Raw genomic sequence first — 18,285 nt, forward strand, 5'->3', positions numbered from 1 at the left:
TTCAAACGCCATGCTGATGCAGGTAGATGCCAAAACAAAGCGCCTGCGTATAAACAACTGCTAGGAAATAATTACAGGCCACCGCGCCATCGAAAGTCTATGAATAAGTCTACAAGTTCAAGAATAAGGTCAATGCTAGCACTGAGGCACCGATCCAGTAGGTAGGGCCAGTCACTCCCGGCGCGGCAGATACCTTGCCGCAGCACGTGCGATTGTAGGTGACATTGTTTAGACGAGCGGCAGCGAGGAAGACGGAGCCGTTGACCTCGTTGGAACCATAGTTGTAGTAATCGACGTTCAAGAAGTTCGGAGCGCGTCCCCAATCGGCGCGACAGTTGTTGGCTGCCATACCTAGACTGCCTGGCCCGTCGGCAGCGTTGGTCTGGTTGAGAAGCGAGACGGCGGGAACCAGGAGCTGTATGTCAAAGACGTTGAACTCGGCATTGAGATTATGATTCATGAGATACATGCGATCCTTGGCGTCCTCAGGTTTCAGATCGGGCGGGCGCTGGACGGTGCATGGGAACTTTGTGTCGGTGGGGTCAAAAGGCGTCTCCCAAACCTGAGAGAACTCGTCGAGCAACCAGGGTGCGGCGGTGTGGTTGGCATTGTAATCGAGAAACATTATGACGCGCTTGCCGCGGAGGATGAGCTCCTCGAGGGTGGGCCAGTCGTTGAGCTTCATGGGCAGGAGCGGCGGGGTGTATGCATACTTTTGAATACCGCTCTTCTCGATGAAGGGCTTGTAGAGCGAGGCGTCAGAATAATTGCCGTTACCGAGAAGGATGGTGACGACGTCGTAGGGGTGGTCATCGACCCATTCGCGGACCTCAGTCAGCCACTCGTAGATGGGACCTGCGTCGAGGAGGTCGCATGAGGTATGGCAAAAGTGCGGCTCGGTGCCGTTGGTCGGCCACTGCATCTGGCCCTGGACGAGGCGAATTCCGTCACTGAGCTGGACCTTGACGGGCAGGGCCTGGTTAGAGGCTGTGTTGCCGGGGCGGACAAAGGGTGAGTTGTGAGCGGCGACGAAGCTGATGTTGCTGTACTTGCGGGTACAGAACTCGACATAGTCGTTACAGGGCTGGATGTTTGTAGGCGTGGCTGAGGTACTGCTGTTGCTGTTTGTGCTGGTAGGCGTCGTCATGCTGGTCGAGGTGGCTGTCGTGGTGTCGTTGCTGCCCGTGAGGGTGATTTGCGTACCATAGCTCGAGTAGGCACCGCTGGGGGGGCCCGTAGACGAGGCCGGCGGGTTGGTGCGCGAGCCGGTGAAGAATGTGAGGCCGGAGGAGTCACTGTAGGAGACGACCTGTGCGAGGGCGGCCGGAGCGAGGACGGCGCCGACGGCCACAAGTGACAGTCTCATGGCGACCAAGGCAGTGACGGAGATGTGTTGGCAAAGACGATGATGATGACGATGATAGAATTGAAGGGGTGCTCTACGGCCAAGGCGTTGAGATTATAGGTCGAAACAAACAAAAAGAAAAATTGGTATATGATGTGGAGGTGAGAAAGGGGAACGGATTCAACGACTGCCGATGAAGCGTGGCTGTCGAGGATTCGACAGGAAAAAAGATGGTGTTGGAATATTTGAACCGGCCGAGACGCGCAGGCACGACGTTTGTCTGGCAGTGGTCTGGGTACGCTAAAAGTGGCGCTCCTGTGCACTGTAAGTACGGACCGAGTATCCGTAATCTACTAATACAGGTACTGAGTAGTGACGTCGACCAGGGTGGGCTCCTTCGGTGCGGCACCAATGGCATACGATGGTCGTAGCTTTGTCAATGCTCGATTCTAGGATGAAACTATTTGCTTGTGTGATTGCCAAACTCTAGTTTGTCTCGAGAACTCGAGAAGCTGAATCAGCTAACAATAGGCCAAGAATTTTGCTTGATTTTGTTGTTCTTGTTGTTCTTGTTGTCCTTCTGTCCTTCTTTCGTGGAGTCGCGAACTGCGGGTGCACGGAACAGCGGCGAGCGGTTGAAGATTGGAAATGGGGGCACTAGGTGGCGGTGCGCTGCCTGCCAATGGCTGGGGCCAATAAGTAACAATTGAGCTATTTTTGAATCAAGTATGGGCGTAATGTAAGCGCAGAGTGACTCTTTCGACAAAAGATGCTGCTCAAGTAGCCGATACAAATCATTCGAGTGCTGGTCGTGAACTGGCAGCGCGCTGACAACGCATCCCGGGTGGCTGAGCGGCACTGCAGCGGGGCTTTGCCAGTACTATCAGTAACGAAGCGGGACGCTGGCTTATAGGGAGGTACCTCCTACCTACAAGTAGGCTTCAAGGTTCCAATAGTAAGGTGGCTAGCCGCCTTGGCTTCAGCGCCTAGGCCAGGCGTGGCAGGCCGCTAAGCCGTTTCAGTCAAGTCATGACCTCATGTATCCTTGCCCTGGAGAATGGGAGACGAAGCTGCACGTTTGCGACAGAATGAAGAAAACGGCAGAGAAATATTCTTGCTCATCAATTTTTGTTTTTTTTTTTTTCGCGTCGTGTACGGAGTGCTCCGTACATCAATGGAAATCTTTGACAGGGTTTGTTAGGATGATCCTTGTGGACATCGACCAGAGGGAAGAAAGGGAAGAGAGCGCTAAGTAATCTAATTATCCCTGGCAGGCGGCGAGGCTAGACCCTGCTTAATCAATCTATCGTGAGCCTGATCAACAGCCAGACGCGTAATCACAGTCTAAGTACTTATTACGGAGTACGGATCAGTTATATGCTACCTAAGTATGGAGTAGATACCCACGCAACCACGTAGTAAGTAAAGATGACCTCTGACTTGTAAAAGCTAAGTAGCTTGGCTGTACTCCGTACGCTGCAGATTTCTATTATTGGTGAAGCCGGTGCCGGACCCGAAACGGTCAACGATACGTTCTGAGCCTATCGGTTAGTGCGGCACATGATGAATCTCCAGGCTTGTTTCCGCCGCTGCGTTACTATTTATCCAACTATCCAGGTAACCAGGTACAAGCTGCCGCAGAGTATTTGTGATTCCCAAGCAGCTACTCAAGGAGTACTATTGGTACAACTATCCAAAATTGTTCCCCCTTCCCCGTGTGCCAGACGTGTTTATCATGCAGCGACCTTAGCATAAGTCTAATAATGAGCTTCCTTGCTTTGAACCCTGGTCACTGGGGAAAGTAAAATTCTAATGGTCCCCATCATGTGTAATTCCATGGCAGTCAATGTCTCACAAGGTACTGATACCAGCAGGTTGATGCACTGAGCGGCCCAGACTCGTTCAGCACTCAAGCCTACTGTGGATTACTTATTGCTGCATTATTCGGAAGCTTGGTACGGGGGCCTGAAAAGTTTCCATGTAGTGGAACCGCCTCCCGGCCCCCCGCCCCCCTTCCCTACTAACTAACCTGCCAACCTGCCATCCTGCCACTGCCTACCAAACCTACTGGTACCTACCTGGATGCCTGGCTGGTTGGCGTGCTTGGCTACTGGGTACCTGCGTGCGCTAGAATACTCGGGCAATTGAAGTACCTTGCTTTAGCCTCTGCCAAAGGAAGCTCTAAGCAAGGCTCCTCCCAGCTTCGCCGCGATGACGGCACGGCCACGTTATTTTCTTTCCTCCTCCACTCTTCCTTCCCACGTTAACCCATCATCTACTCTCGTTTTGTGAAGCTCTATTGTCAATTGAGGCTTCCTATCGCCGCCATACTAGCCAGAATCCCATGGCCATGCATTGAAGCTGAGCAGTACCATACTTGCCTCCAACGAACGCCTCTCACGGTACGGGCGGCGAGCCTGAGGTCTTACAGAGCCGCGCACACATCATCAACATCGACGACACGCAGCAAACCATTAACCATGGCCCCCCCCAACGCCCGCCGCAACACAACCTTTATCGCTGCTCTGTGTTACCTCATCACCCTTCCATTTCTCATTCTCGTCGTCATCGGCAACACCCACATCAACAGCGCCCTCAACGACATTTACTTCTTCAAGCTCGATGTCTCCCACATCATCCCGATCGCCGTCGAGAACTCCCAGCTGCTCAACTCGGTCGCCCGCAGCTTGGGTCTGCATGACTTTTACTCTGTTGGTCTCTGGAACTTTTGTGAAGGCTATATCGACGAGTATGTCCCAGCCACACCTTCGTCTTGCTCACGCCTGCCAGTACTAACGAAGCTGTCTTTCCAGAGGCGTCACCTTTTGCTCCAAGCCCAAGCAGTTTTATTGGTTCAATCCTGTCGAGGTTCTCGTCAGCGAGCTGCTTTCTGGTGCCAAGATAGCCCTGCCCTCGCAGGTCATCACCATCCTCAATCTCCTGCGCATTGGCTCCCAGGTGATGTACGGCTGCTTCATGGCTGGCACCGTTGTCAACGCCGTCCTTCTCTTCCTGACGCCCCTCGCTACCCGCCGTCGCCTATTTTCGCTCCTTATTTCCATCATCGGTTTGCTGTCCGCCATTGTTCTCATCGTCGCCTCTGTCATCGCCACCGTCATCAGCGTCGCCGCAAGGATCGCCCTTACTGCACAGGACCAACTCAATATTAACGCCGAAATCGGTGTCAAGATGTTTGCGTTTATGTGGATTGGCAGTCTGGTCACATTGCTGGCCTTTTTACTGCACTCGGCCATGGGCTGCTTCTGCCGGCCACAGCGACACAGGCGGTCCTCGTCGGTAAAATCTTCCTCGAATGCCGGCATGGCCGAGACAAGCAGCGGTGCCAACCGCTACGGCTCGCTTCCTCGCTTTGTGAAACGATCTAAGACAAGTCGCTCCTAAGAATATTCGACAAAACAGAGAAAAATAGAGTTTGGAATAACATATCGGTACTGACCTCGTGCATTCACAGCTTGGCGTTCAGGTAAGGTAGACAGATCACTACATGGGACACAGCGATTTTTTTTCTGGATTTCAGCTTTTAGAACTGGACATTTGTGTAAATGAAATAATAAGTACAATCTGTATGTCTTATTTCTTTTTCTTTTCATTGTGAAGTCACGCGCCTCGAGGATGGTCTGCTCCTCTAGGCAGAGCGTTCCTATCGTGTATCACCAGAGTTATGGACCTAGTGGCGGGAGATACTTCGCGTTCGTAAACGAACACGATCTACTAAGCAGATATCACGGAAATCAACATGGACCCCTACCCCTTTTTTTCTCTCTCTGTTTATTTGTAGTAGCATTTCTGTTCACTGTATCAAGTCTCGCTTTGGATATAATCCGAAAATGTTAACCCCCCCCCCCCCCCCCCTACCCCATCAAATAGCAATAGATGTACACAAAGCCCTCCTCCAACTCCGATTTGGTGACAGATTTTTCGAATATTGCGAAAAGAGAAGTCTCTGATAATAAATCCAGAGTGCAAGATGAATGATTTAAATAAAAAGCCCAATCCAAAAAGTCACACAAAGCAATTACAAAAGAGATGTCTGTGTCGCTTCGTATGAGACCTGCCCATCCCATCCGGCTTTGACGAGTACCAGATTCCGTCCCTATATCATTTTCTTCATTCTCTTATGATATTTTCCAGCTTGTTAGTTTCACTAGCTGTCTGCCTGAGGGGTGTTGTCAACGACATCAAAGGCAGACTCGCCGGGGGAAGCCTCGCTAAGGGCAACCGCCGGAGCGTCGGGGACGCGGCCGTTGAGCGTGTCGCAGCGTTTGGCGACAAAACACTGGTTGACAGTCATGGCGATGCCGCGAAGCTCGGACCCGCGAATGGCGTCCATGGCGAGCCAGTTCGGATAGTACTGTCCGCGGAAGTTAGGCCAGAGGGCGGCAACGAGCAGGACCCAGGTGTCGCGGTTGAGGTCGGTGACGCGGCTCCCCGAGATAAGGTCAAGGCCCTGTTGTGTGAGGATGAATTCGGTTATATACACAGCGCTGGCGTTGCCATCCTCGCGCTCGCGTTTCAAGGTGTCGATCTGGTCCTGGGCCATTCGGTTGGCGTTGCGCTCATCGGACCAATGCTTGCGGTAAGGAAGCTCGACGGCCGTGATGAAACCCTCGGCGGCGCCGGGCCACGACTCGACGTCACGGATGTTGTACTCCTCCATGCGGACGACGACGGCGGACTGCCCGTCGCGTAGAATGCGGTCGAGGGCCACCTTGGACATGTCTTCGCCCGCGACGAGCACGGCGCGGTGCTTGAGCCTCTTGAAGCTCTCGACAATTGTCGCGAAGCCGGCGGCGCCCAGCCGGTTGAACTTGGTGCCGTCGAGCGTCTCCTGGCCGTTGACGTCGATGATGATGAGCTCGCCGGGGTAGTCATCGTTGAACTGGTTAATCTGCGCAATCATGGAGGTGTGGGAGACGCCGAGCGCGCCGTGGTACACGCCAGAGATCTTGGTACCATGAGCCTCGTAAATGCCACCGTTGCTCTCGACCACGGGCCGGCAGTCAAGGACGCGCACGCCCCCGACCTTGAGCTGGTCGTAGACGCTGTAGTCCTGCGTTATGGTGTTGGCGCCGCTGCCCAGGCCCTCCGACTTGCGCAGCGTGTACATGCCGCTGTGGTGCGAGCGTGGGAGCATCACGTCGCGGAGGGTGTAGCTGCCAATGTCCTGCATCATCGAGCTCATCCAGTTGGGCGGCGCGTCGTTGGCGTAGAATCGACCCTCCACGCCGGCGAGCGCAAAGGTCGGGATGGAGACGCCGCGGTCCACGCCGAGATCGACGACGCTGCCGCGGCTGCCCTCGTCGCCGCGACCGACCGTCTCGAGAGCGCCGCCATATTCAACGGTGACTTGGTGCGGGTAGCCGGTGGAAATCTTGAGAACGAACCACATCTCCTCCGTGGTGCCGAGGAGGCGGTAGCGGACCTCGGCATAGGTCAGTTCCCGCTGCGTGTCGGCGTGGACGGTCACGGATAGACCTGGTTCGATGATTCGAGGGAGCTTCTGGACGAAAAGGGAGTCCATGTATCCGCCGGATACACCCATAAGTTGCCAGCGGTAGGGGGTGCCGTTGACCAGGCCGACCAAAACCTTTTTCTTGTCTTGAGTCTTCCTCATCCTTTTCTCAGTATCCTGCTCATATCTAGTCTTTTTGAAGATGTCGACATCCTCCGTGTCGCCTGGGCTGAACTTTATGGGGTGAACGGCGCTAATGCCAAGATCACTGTTACTTTCGCCAGGAAGTTCAATTTCGATTCCAGCGGGAAGAGCAATGTTGGCTCCGGCGGGGCTACTGCCATTATCCGGGCCAGAGAGCTCGGGGTCAGTACTGCCAAACTTGAGTCTGGTCATTTGCTCCGCTACCCATGTGTTAGTAAACAAAGAAAAGAAAAGATAGAACAATTACAAAGTGGCAATGCTGTGTTTCTTTTTACGTACCTGTAATACCGAGAAGGCCGGCGATATGTTCGAGATCCTTCTTGGCCTCTTCCCCAGTCACTTCACTGTCTTCAAACGTAATCCAGGCAGGCGATTTGGCGGTTGGAAAGTGGGAAGCCCCCTCATGTGTAGTGGTGAGATCAGAGGGTAAAGTCGCAGCAGTAGCGGTAGTCTTGGTGGCACTCTGCGTGGTGACGCTGTGGTCAGGTTGAGCGGCCGGGGCGGAATAGACGACACTAGAAAGTCCAAATGCAAGGAAAGCAAGGGTTTCAGAGGCGAGCAACTTGGTGGACACCATGATTGCTTGCAATGATAGTTGACCGGCAGGTGTAAGATGGAGAGTCAGTCGCTGTTGACTGATGAGGTACCAGCTATTCAGACACTGGATGGAGGAGGAAAAAGTGCAGTAAGAGATTAAAAGAGTCGCGCGAGAGGAGTTTTGTGGTTGAAGAATCGGGAGAAAACAGACCGAACAGTCGGGAGACTCGACGGTATTTATGGGAGATGGAGAGGCCTTGGATCGCGGCTGTGTAGCGATTTCACTATAAGGTTCGCAAGTGTCGCGTAGCGGATAGTCATCTAGGCAGATTTGTACACAAGCACTGAGCACTTGAACCAAAGTTCGAAAAGTAAATTTTCTGGCGCTTCGGAAAGGATTTTTTGGCGGCGTGCTTGTGGCTTTAGCATCGGAAAGGTAGATATCATATTAGCATCGTGGGGGTTCAAATAGATAACGCCTCCCCGCGGACTTTGTTAAGGATCCCGCAAAAAAAGTAAGATTTCAACTACTGCTGGCAAGGTAGAACATGAGCGGATGTAATTCCGGAGACGGAAGAAGTTCGCCGTGCGTCTCGAAGCTTGCCTCGCAAACGAAAAGCCAAAGTGTAGAGAAACAGCCAAGTTCACAAAAGCGCGGAGTAACGTAGGCTGATGCTATTTTGGTAGCAGAAAAGCTTGCTTGATACCTAGAAATGTTCATAAAGCCAAGTTGCAGAAACAATTGCCCTTGTGCCAAGGTTCACAAGCATAAGCGACGGCTGCACAAAAAGTTTTCGTCATCATTTCTCATTATGCAGCTAGAGTTCACCCACCAATTGTACTGTGTAGAAACTTCTGCATGTCTACCCATGCGCCATGATACCGGTCATCAAATCTTCATCCTCGATCTGGCTGTCAAATCCAACACCAGCATCAGGGCCTTCCTTCTCGGCCCTCTTTTGTTCATATACCAGGTACTTGACATATTCTCTCTTCTCGCTCAATCGGGTATTGACATCCTTGTACTGCTTGTTGAGAGCGGTAATGCGGGCATGGCTGGTTGCAATTTCGCGAGCAAAATCTTCTTCTGTGAGCATCGACGAAGGGCCGCCAAATTTGAGAAAGCTTCCAACAGCACCATCAACATCCAAGGCTCCCTTGAGCATGCCGGATGCAAGCATCCCTTGGACCAGAGAAATAACGTCCTCATCAGTGTCCAATAGCTCCCCTGTTTGAGCGCTGCAGGTTAATCGTCTGATTTCCGGGATGGAGATTTCGGTAAAGATTTTTCGCAGATTAATAATTTGCCATTTTTGGTATGCAGACAAGACTTCAGCAACCAAGCTTGCAGTGCCATCTTCATGCCATACTCCTTCACGTTTCTCTACCCACTCCTTCAAATCTTTTGCTCTCGTCGAGACAAATAGACTTGCAAGTTCTTTGTAGTCGGCGCTCAGTGAGTTGTATGTTGTCGTAGGGTGTACAGCTGTGTATGAAGGTAGCGTAGGTACCTTGCCAGATTTCAAAAGTCCGACTAATATCCATCTTTTATGACACTCTGACATGATCTTGCTCACACCACGGTCCTTGACAGGATGTGTAATGACTTGCTCTAGAGCAGCAAATGCTTTGTCCCAGTCTCGCAAGCTGGAATACGCGAGTGATCTGAGAAAGTTGTACTCCAACACGGAGCCACTCTTAAAGTTGTCGGTCAGACCCGTCGCAGTGGAAATGTATGCAGCGGGATTAAGGTGAGGGTCGCAGAGTGGTCGCGAGTCTCGCGCCTCTCGCGCCTCTCGGTTGGATGACATGACCGGATAACGAGTAATTTCTTTATCGAAGATGACAATAGCAGGCTCGAAGATATTTGACTCGACAGCCAACTTGGCTAAGAGAAAATGCGTTGATGTGAACAAGCTTCCAGTCGGATCGATGCGGAGGATGGCAGTCGCTAACAGCTCGAGAGTAACAACGGGCTGCATTCGAGTCAGAATGAAATTCCGCGTATATTTGACCAAAAAACATACTGGAAAGAGTCCCCCAGAAACAATAACTTCTAGAAGATGTCGAAAAGTAGCACCAACGTATCGAATCTGAGCAGGGTCGAAGCGCACCAAGAATTGCACAATCTTGTCCAGGAATGCACGCTTGTTGATTTTGTTTGATGCCGTGCCAGCGCTTAATATCATGTCGATGAGGTAAAGACACCCGATCGAGTTTTGAGATGGGTCGATAACCTGAAGTGTAAAGGGCACGTTTAGCTAGGCACGATGTTGGACAGCCACAGTGGTTACAGAGCCTACTTCCAATGCCCGTCGCGGGTCCTCGAGCAACGCCGCCTTGGACGCCTGAGAGACAGTATTGGCACTAGCAATATATCCTCTGATCTCAGCATCTTGTTTCTTGACATTTTCGCTGGGCCCAGGGTCGGCCAGGTTGTTGAGAATCGCAAGGGCCTGGTCCATGCTGGCGGGTAGTCTTGTGTTCGGAAAAGGGCGAGCTGCCCGCCAATCAATTTGGCCCTGCCACGGTCGCTTTCACCGATTCGAGATAGAAGAACAAGGTGGATTCAATCAAGCTGAAATTCGTACTTCAAATGGGTCGTCTAGTTCTGGTTGGATGTTGGAACAACGTCGATGTGTTTGGTGGGGTGGCGAGATCTAGGAGCTGACCGACGTTAAACCGGAGTTCCAGGCAACAAGTTACCCCGCCAGCGTGCAGTACTGAGCATTCGTGCCTTAACGTATACTGAACTTGCCATGCGCGTTCACAGATCCTGCATGATAGCCGATCACGAAATTAAATGCCTAATGAATAGGAAAGATATATCAAAGCGCCAAGTCCGCCGATAGTATACAGTTAATCTAATACGTCCCATCTTTAACCTTTCATACGTATTCCCCTCGTCTACATGTTTCCTGAACATATTATTCCGTCTCCGAATGCAAAAACAAATATAACCCCTACCGCGCCAGCCTAATAAGCACGTCTAGGTCCTCGAACAAATGGTACGATTCCATTTTGCATCCATTGTGAGCCTGAAGTCTTCCAGTTCTTATGCGCCGGGGCGAAAACAGCTTGCGCGTACAACGGATCTCTTGATGGCAAGCCACGCTGCTGCTCAAAGGCAACTGGCTGATAAATGCGACCTTCCAAAGCTTCACTGTTGCCTAGATGTGGCGTTGTAGAGCCCAGTCGTGCTGAGGACGTAGACTGCGCTGGCGCGCCGAGGCCTCGACGTGGCGAATTTTGCTCTTCAGTACGCTTCTTCCACCAGGCCGGAAATCCATGAAAGAGGCCGAGAGATCGTTGTGTAGCCTCATCTTGAGGCATCTCGTGCTTGAACTTGCATCCCTGCTGTGTGAAAGCACATACGCCTTCGTGAATCCACTTGTCGCAATAGATTTTGACCTTTCTGTTCGGTTTGGGACTCGTCGCAACGATACAATCGATTTGTTTCTAGATTCCAATATCTTAGTGCTCAGTAATTCTTACTAGGACATGACGCACGGTACCTGCAGGTTGTCTGGTAGAGGCAGGGCCGGCTGCTATCAACATCAGATGATGACGCCTACTTGTTTTCAAAACACAACTCACCTTTGATGCGGAGACTTGATTATGTTCCTTCGAGTTCTGAAGATGTAGCCTTTCCAGCGGTTCGAGTATAATCATGCCCTCACGTTCTTCTTCTCGTGGTGGCACCCCCTTCAGCGGAGGTAATATATCTGCCGGGATTAACCTCGTAAATTGTCCATTGCCACGATTTAGGTAATAACTGTAGGCACTCGGGGCATTCGCTTCGAGAGAGTAGTTAACGAAACCCGAACTCCCTTGCAGAGAGTCGAAGTTCGAAGCAACGCTCGCTCGCGATGAGCACGACATGTGCTGGCTTGTAGTAGCCGAGCTACCAACGCAATCCATGTGCATGCTTCCGTGAGAACTCAAGGACGCCGTATCTACTGGTGAGCTCTGCGATGAGTGCTGAACATCCCAGATCCTATTCATGATGTAGTTGCCGTGCTGTTCACTTGGCTGCGCTAGTGTCGTGAATGGTTGTTGTCCGGGCAGCGAAGCAGACGGAGCATCGCAAAACGCCATATCGTAAGCGGTCTCGTGACAACAGGGAGACGGCGATAAAAGAAACGCGTTTGATGCAATTTTAAATACAATGCGAGAGGTTGGATCTTTGGGACGGCGTTTGAGCTGGTCTTTGCGCTGGTACTTCCGCTCGCACTGGCCTGAGAGCTAGCAAAGCGTGACACAAGCCGGAAAGCGCCCGCAATGGGATGTTATATAAGAAACGCCGAGACGAAAGCACCCTGTGTAGAGGTAGATTTGAATGAGTCCAAGTACAGGAAACAGAGAAACTTTCAGCTCCTGTCAACATCAAGTAGTCACCGCATGACGAGACATGCATGTTCGCTGGGCACTTGACCGTGACAAGGCTCGCCACGCATGGCTGCCTAGGCTGGCTGGCTGCAGGCGGACCGCTGTGAGGCAAACGTCAGGCCGGGCAATGTCACTTCTCAAAGACAAGGTCGTTGGATGATTCTTCTGGGCTATAATGAAGCAAAGTCTATAGTATTAGCTAGAACAGCAAAACGCCCTCTTTCTCATCTTGCAGTCACAGCCTCATCAGCTATCCATGCGCCGCCGAGGAATTTATGCAGCAAGACAATCATTGCGCAAGCAATCGTTAAATAGCACGATTTCTATGAGAAGACACCTGGCGTAACTTTTCATGCAAGGCATATAGCCGCATTTGCTTCGTCATGCGTTGCTCCTTGCTATGGGCCACTTCATCGATGGCAACCCTAATTTCCACTTCGGATCCTAGACGAGATATGTAGTGCCAAAATTCATCCGGTACAAGTTTCGTCTGTGAGGGCGCCGCCTCTTTGCCAGTCACTCGCTTCTTTACGCCGGAGATGTGGTCATTCCGCGGCTTCCAGTGGTCTGCTTCACCACGGGCGGCGTTTGTGCCCTCTGGGACCTTGCCGTCTGGTTGGGCTCCAATGTCACCGAGCGGGACTCGGACATATTTTTCTTTGATTGGCCCTTTCCACCTGGAGGCGATCGCTGTGGTTTGGACACGTTCGGATTGGGCGGGGCGCTGGGTCGTTTTTGTTTGCTTTGTGAGCTCGCGGAGGGTGGCTTCCTCGTCTTCTGTACGGGGCTACTATTAACTTCTCTTCCCGCGGTCGTATTTCTCTTGGTTGGGGTCGGTGAAGGGGTGGGTAACTGTGCCCAGTTTCTTCGGCGGCTTTTACCTTTTGTAAGTGGAGGCTCATCATCGGATTCACTAGAGCCATCGCCCTTAGAGAACTCATCGCTATCGCTAGAAGCTTCTTTTTCTGCATCGTCTTGTTGGGCGTCAACCTTTGAGGTGTAGTCAATTTTCTGAATCGGGTCAGTCATTGCTCCCAAATCAATCTGGCTGCAAGCATACCATGCGGCGTCGTCCACCTCTGCCAAGTATTTCACGGTTCGCTATTGCTTTGCGCCGAGCCTCTTCTTCTCTCTGCGCAATAATCTTGTCCCACACACCTGAGTCGAGGGGTAAAGGGGCCTCAGCTTCAACCATAGGTAAGCTGTCAAATCCAACTTTGTCAGAGTCCCAAACGCGGGGCTGGGCGAATGGTGTCTCCCCGGACGAGTTCTCTTCCACATTCGCCTGTTCTATCTGCGATCGATCAAGCAAGCTATCTACCATTGCGGACGTGTACTGAATTTTGGTTTTTTGGTAATCGTCATTGAACAATGCAGAGGCACCGTGCTTGAGGATCGACTCGAGGTCAGCACCTTCCAGCTCGTCGTCGTCCATACTTTCGATTAGAGCATGATCCAATGCCATTTTACTTCTGCCGACCTGTACAATTCGTTCTTCGACAGAATCTTTGGTCATAAACTGAAAGCAAAGAACTTTGTTTTTCTGTCCAATCCGATGGGCTCGAGAAAGAGCTTGCAGATCTTGATGCGGGTTAAAGTCTGGATCCATGATTATCACAGTATCCGCAGTTGCCAAATTGATGCCAACGCCGCCAGCGCGCGTGGACAGCAGGAACGCAAATAGGGGCGAATTCGGTTCATTGAAAGCATCGATTCGCTTCTGTTTCTCGAGACTGGACATTCCGCCATCGAGCCTCCTATATTCACATCCAATGCCAATCAGGAAATCTTCTATGATATCCAACTGTTGTAGAAATTGGCTAAAGATGAGTACTCGATGGCCGCGCTCTTTTAGCTTTGGAAGCATAATCTCGAGTAGAAGAAGCTTTGCGGAAGCTTCGATGAGATTGCGAAACATAACAACCGGGTCATGATGTTTCTCTTCGATGTTTTCAGAATACATAAAGGGATGGCAAAGACACTTGCGTAGTTGCATCAGAATATTGTTGAGACTGCCTCGGTCGGTCCTCCTGAGCTTGGTGTCTGCAAATATGGCCTTGATGAGTTCGGGATTCTTGGACATGATGCTCTTCGCTAGCTTTTCCTGAACAACAGTCATGGTAACTGGCACGATGATTTGTGCCATCGGCGGGAGAAACTTGAGCACGCCTGCTTTGGTACGCCGAAGGAAATATGGTCTAATCTTGTCATGCAATTTGGGCAAAGTCTCTTTGTCCAGAACTTCAAACTCCAAATCAAGTTTGGTAGCATCCTGACTCGTATCGATGAATTGAACCAGGTTGAATAGTTCACGTTTGTTGTTCTGTAAGGGCGTGCCGGTAAGCAGAAGGCGAAAAGGTATTTTCATGCCGCTCAAAGCTTGATAAAGGAGATTCTGGTCATTCTTCAGGCGCTGACCCTCATCTACAACCAAGCCAGCCCATTTGACAGACTTAAATAATGCTGCAGTTCTAGGATCTTGGGCCGAATCATATGACATGATGACAACATGGGCGCGCATGCTGCCTGTGTGCTCGGGGAAGAGTTCGTAGCGATACGTGAGTTCCTGTGGCTCTTTTCCTCCGTGATACGCAATGACTCTTACGTCCGGTGCCCATTGCCTAAACTCGCGGCGCCAGTTGGGACACGTAGCGTTGGGTACAACTATAAGAAAAGGCCAGCACTGGAGCGAAATTATCAGCTACACCATCTTCAAAGAAGAGAGAATCTTACCTTGGGGTTATCCTGCACCAAGCTCGTAACCAGACTGACAACCTGCACTGTTTTCCCGAGACCCATCTCGTCAGCGAGGACAACGCTGCGGCCATGGTGGTAGTTTCCAAGTAGCCAGTTCAGGCCTTCTAATTGATAGCCCATCAATTTCCCACGGCGGATTCCCTTAGGCTGGGCATCTAGCTTTCGAAAGTCTTCGTGCTTGAACCCATCGATACGGTCTCGAATTGCTGTTTGCGTCTCATGCTCGAAATACTTGCCATTCACGTACTCGCCGTATGCCTCAACAAATGCTGAATAAAGAGTGTTCATGTCTGGTGTTGGAGGCGCATCCCAAACGACATCCTCATATCCCAGACCCTGAAATTTAACAAATATACGACGAACATATGAGATGTTGCCGAGCATTTCTTCTTTGGAACGATGCGTAGGTGCTGTTGAGTCCATCTTGGCGACAAGAATGATATCTGGGGCCAGAAACTCATCCGGAATCGCGTCTTTCTCATTCATCCTCAGCAGACTTTGTTCCAGATCACGCTTTCTGAATGCCTTTCGCGAGAGAGGCGCGGCAACGCCGAAGACCCAGGCACCGGGAAGCCAGGTGCAATGGGCATATGATTTGGTCTCCCACTTGACAAGATATTCCTTTTCGTCGTCTGAGACATCTTGGCAGAGAGGGTGTTGCTGCCCTTTGACAGGCGAGTAGGGTTTGATTGGCCGCCATGCGACCAGGCGATGAATCTTGTGTGTGGCACCAAGGCAGTCTGGACAGCGCCATTTGCTAGTTTGGCTGCTAATATCTGACTGTACGCCTTCTTGCAATGGTAAATGGTTCTTGTGCCATGCTCTGTGGCATGATTGACAGCGGAAGAGAACGTTCTCACTGTTGTTGATCAACTCAGGTGCCACAGCCGTGATTGGGTCAACTCCATTGTTCTCCTCGCGCATCTTTTCCTCTTGACGGCCGGTGCGTTTTGGGGCAAAGGCTGAGCATGAAAGGCCAGGACATTTGCATTGCTGGCACATGTCATACTTAGGAGCAATTGAATCTCTGGAGGTGTATATTCCGATGCAGAATTTACATTGTAAAACAAACGAATCTTCACCGACCTTGATAGCCATGTGCTCGCGAGCGCTGCGAATACCAATGCATGCTTTGTGGAAGGTAAGGCTGCATCCTTGGCAATAAATGAGCTGACCTCGTTGTTTAGAGCCAGCGCAGACTTGGCACTTCTGCATATGGGCGAGAGCGAATGGAGACCCTGCCTCGATGGGCTGAAATATCTCTTTGACCGAGATAACCTTAGGTGCGCCACGCTCCTTCACCACGGCCATAGATTCAAAATCGTCGTCCGAGTCGAACTCATCGTTCATGCCTTGCACGTTTTTTGTTGCTCGCGACGATCTCCTGAGCGGCTCAAATTCGATATCGGAGCCTCTATCAGATGGTCGTCTCCGTGTGGTAACAGATTTCTTTTGACGCCCACGTCCAAGCCCTCTGATTTTCTTTGCTGGTGCTAGGTCAGAAATCACGGGCAGAAAGTCGTCATCACTAGCACTATCTCTAAGTTGCAGTGCCTCACGACCATGCTCCGGGCCATAGTATGAAGGTTTACTGGCCCGAGGACGTAATGACCTGGCTGGACGAGATGGCCGGACTCGATCTTCGTCAGCTTGTTCAGACTCGCCACGCCGTCTTGTGACAATTTTTGACTTTTGTGCTGCTCGTCGCGAGGAACGACGAGTCAGTTGCTGTATTGATTCGTCACTATTGTCACTGTCTAATTCCATAGCATCGGACTGGTGTTGCTCTGGCTCTGATTCGAAGTCAGAGTCCCAATTAGTGTCTTCATTTTTGCGCTTTCTGGCAATTCCCGCCATGCCGGAACTGTTGAGAAACTCGGCTAAAGTTGATTGGCCGTTTTCTAATTTGTAAATCTGATCGCGTGTTACCTGGAATCTGTCAGATGACTATGTAGCAAATGGAAAAGTGAAGGAATATGGAAGTGACTCTAGCGGCCAAGAGATGATGATACTGAAGGGAGGACGCATTGTATGCCGAGGCGATGTTGAGGAAGGAGGGGAGGGATAGCGGTGATTAGCAGCATTTTTTCTTCTGCCAAAATGCTGAAGGTGAGGTCTTTGTGAACAGAATCGTAACAGTTTAGGACAGCAGCGCTGTAGCGGTGTGTTGCTGAGGTGCGCCAAAGATGATCAGAATATACTCACAGTTTCGACACGTCCATCAGTAAACTCGACGTGGTAGGCGTCGGCGGACTTCGCACTGCCGCGGATATGATCTACTACTTCTGAAACGACAGGAGAATAGTCCTCGCGCAGATATTCAGGCAAAGATGGTATTCGGATTTCAATTTGTACAGGATGTGCTGAAAAGGCGGCATCGCTGTTGGAATTGTCTTGAGATCCGTCACGCGTGCAGCTAGTCAGCATTTCCTCGTTGCTTGCGTGCTCAACAGCGTCTTCCAGCAAAGGATCATCAGTGTTATAGTCTCTTAGAACTGCACTTTTGGCACTCGTAGCGAAATCATCGCCAGAGTCCTCCTGCTGGGCGATTTGCTCAATAGCGTCCTCCCAGGGATTGCTCGTATTGGCGACAGAGATCTCAGTCGGAGAATTGATAGCTGCCGCTTCATATACCCCGTCAATGAAGCCCTTTTCGCTTTTTTCCTGGGCATTATCCTCCTTGGGATCATGAAAATCTGCAGCAGTATGCTGGGGTTGAGCACTCAAGGCCACAGAATGAGAATTGTCTTCGCCACTCAGCGCGTCTTCAATATCGTTTCCAACATTGCTTCCCGAAATTCCCGTAACAACATCATCTTCGATGTCCCCATCAATAACGCCAGTCATTCCGATATCCGCCAAAATAGCGCCGTTCATGCCGGCGTGGCCTGGGGAATTACGCGTCGCGTAGTCAGAGGTATCGATGGCGGTATCCAGACCGTTCGGGCCATCCTGATTGTCCATCGCTGCATGGTCTCCTTAGGTCATGCCTTGTCCGATGGATCTGAGCGAAGAGAAAATGAATGTAGCAAGTGACTTGCAGCAATGTTGAATCGATGTGAGGACAGGTTGACGCGCTTCACATAACGCTCCACCTGAGGGCCGACCGTACTAACTTGCACTAGTTATTGGTCTATCGGGTGGTGAGGTGGTGTTTCTTTTTAGGTAGGCAAGTCTACTAAGTTAATAAATCAGTAACTAGGTACTGGGCGCTGTGCAAGTAACGGCTCCACCGGAGCAAGCCCAGCCAAAGGGGAGGAATTCCGATCTGACCGCCCAGGTCCGGCCCCTGCACTAGACGCGGAAAAGTTTCACCCATCGCCGGACCCTAGTTGCACTCAACTAGAATGAAATACTGGTGTCAATCTAATCGCATTATGCAATGAATCACGCATTCTTCAGCGGTTATCCCGCTCGCATTCAACTAGCCCTCCGTCGCACGACCCAATTTGCAGTATGCGCTCCCCTAATAACGGTTCGACACGCCAGCCTGTCAGCCATTCATCGAGGCTTGCGCAGGTCCGAGAGGATACAGTATGGCTCTGCCCGGCAGCGAGAAGATTCATCTCTCGAGACGAGA

General features: G+C 51.2%; 6 protein-coding genes across 6 annotated transcripts; 1 reads left to right on the forward strand and 5 right to left on the reverse strand.

The window, feature by feature from the left end:
• Positions 1-109: 109 nt before the first annotated feature.
• V2A60_003903 (PLC-like phosphodiesterase) lies at positions 110-1,366 on the reverse strand (the record flags this gene model as incomplete). The annotated part of the gene is made up of 1 exon (XM_083255228.1): positions 110-1,366. The coding sequence occupies one exon, from the start codon at positions 1,364-1,366 to the stop codon at positions 110-112; it is 1,257 nt and encodes a 418-aa protein (XP_083111354.1).
• Positions 1,367-3,825: 2,459 nt separating this feature from the next.
• On the forward strand, positions 3,826-4,747 carry V2A60_003904 (SUR7/PalI family-domain-containing protein; the record flags this gene model as incomplete). The annotated part of the gene is made up of 2 exons (XM_083255229.1): positions 3,826-4,094; positions 4,159-4,747. 2 exons carry the CDS (start codon positions 3,826-3,828, stop codon positions 4,745-4,747), a joined length of 858 nt encoding a protein of 285 aa, XP_083111355.1.
• Positions 4,748-5,510: 763 nt separating this feature from the next.
• On the reverse strand, positions 5,511-7,599 carry V2A60_003905 (uncharacterized protein; the record flags this gene model as incomplete). The annotated part of the gene is made up of 2 exons (XM_083255230.1): positions 5,511-7,222; positions 7,302-7,599. 2 exons carry the CDS (start codon positions 7,597-7,599, stop codon positions 5,511-5,513), a joined length of 2,010 nt encoding a protein of 669 aa, XP_083111356.1.
• Positions 7,600-8,422: 823 nt separating this feature from the next.
• Positions 8,423-10,024, reverse strand: V2A60_003906 (uncharacterized protein; the record flags this gene model as incomplete). The annotated part of the gene is made up of 3 exons (XM_083255231.1): positions 8,423-9,535; positions 9,587-9,796; positions 9,863-10,024. The coding sequence occupies 3 exons, from the start codon at positions 10,022-10,024 to the stop codon at positions 8,423-8,425; spliced, it is 1,485 nt and encodes a 494-aa protein (XP_083111357.1).
• A 511-nt stretch (positions 10,025-10,535) lies between these two features.
• V2A60_003907 (uncharacterized protein) lies at positions 10,536-10,892 on the reverse strand (the record flags this gene model as incomplete). Its single annotated transcript, XM_083255232.1, has 1 exon — positions 10,536-10,892. The coding sequence occupies one exon, from the start codon at positions 10,890-10,892 to the stop codon at positions 10,536-10,538; it is 357 nt and encodes a 118-aa protein (XP_083111358.1).
• A 1,363-nt stretch (positions 10,893-12,255) lies between these two features.
• V2A60_003908 (uncharacterized protein) lies at positions 12,256-17,669 on the reverse strand (the record flags this gene model as incomplete). Its single annotated transcript, XM_083255233.1, has 5 exons — positions 12,256-12,725; positions 12,830-12,959; positions 13,009-14,631; positions 14,682-16,634; positions 16,911-17,669. The coding sequence occupies 5 exons, from the start codon at positions 17,667-17,669 to the stop codon at positions 12,256-12,258; spliced, it is 4,935 nt and encodes a 1,644-aa protein (XP_083111359.1).
• Between the last annotated feature and the right edge of the window lie 616 nt (positions 17,670-18,285).

The sequence above is a fragment of the Cordyceps javanica genome, chromosome 2 (genome assembly GCF_051103115.1).
Source record: "Cordyceps javanica chromosome 2, complete sequence".
Classification (NCBI taxonomy): Eukaryota; Fungi; Ascomycota; class Sordariomycetes; order Hypocreales; family Cordycipitaceae; genus Cordyceps; species Cordyceps javanica.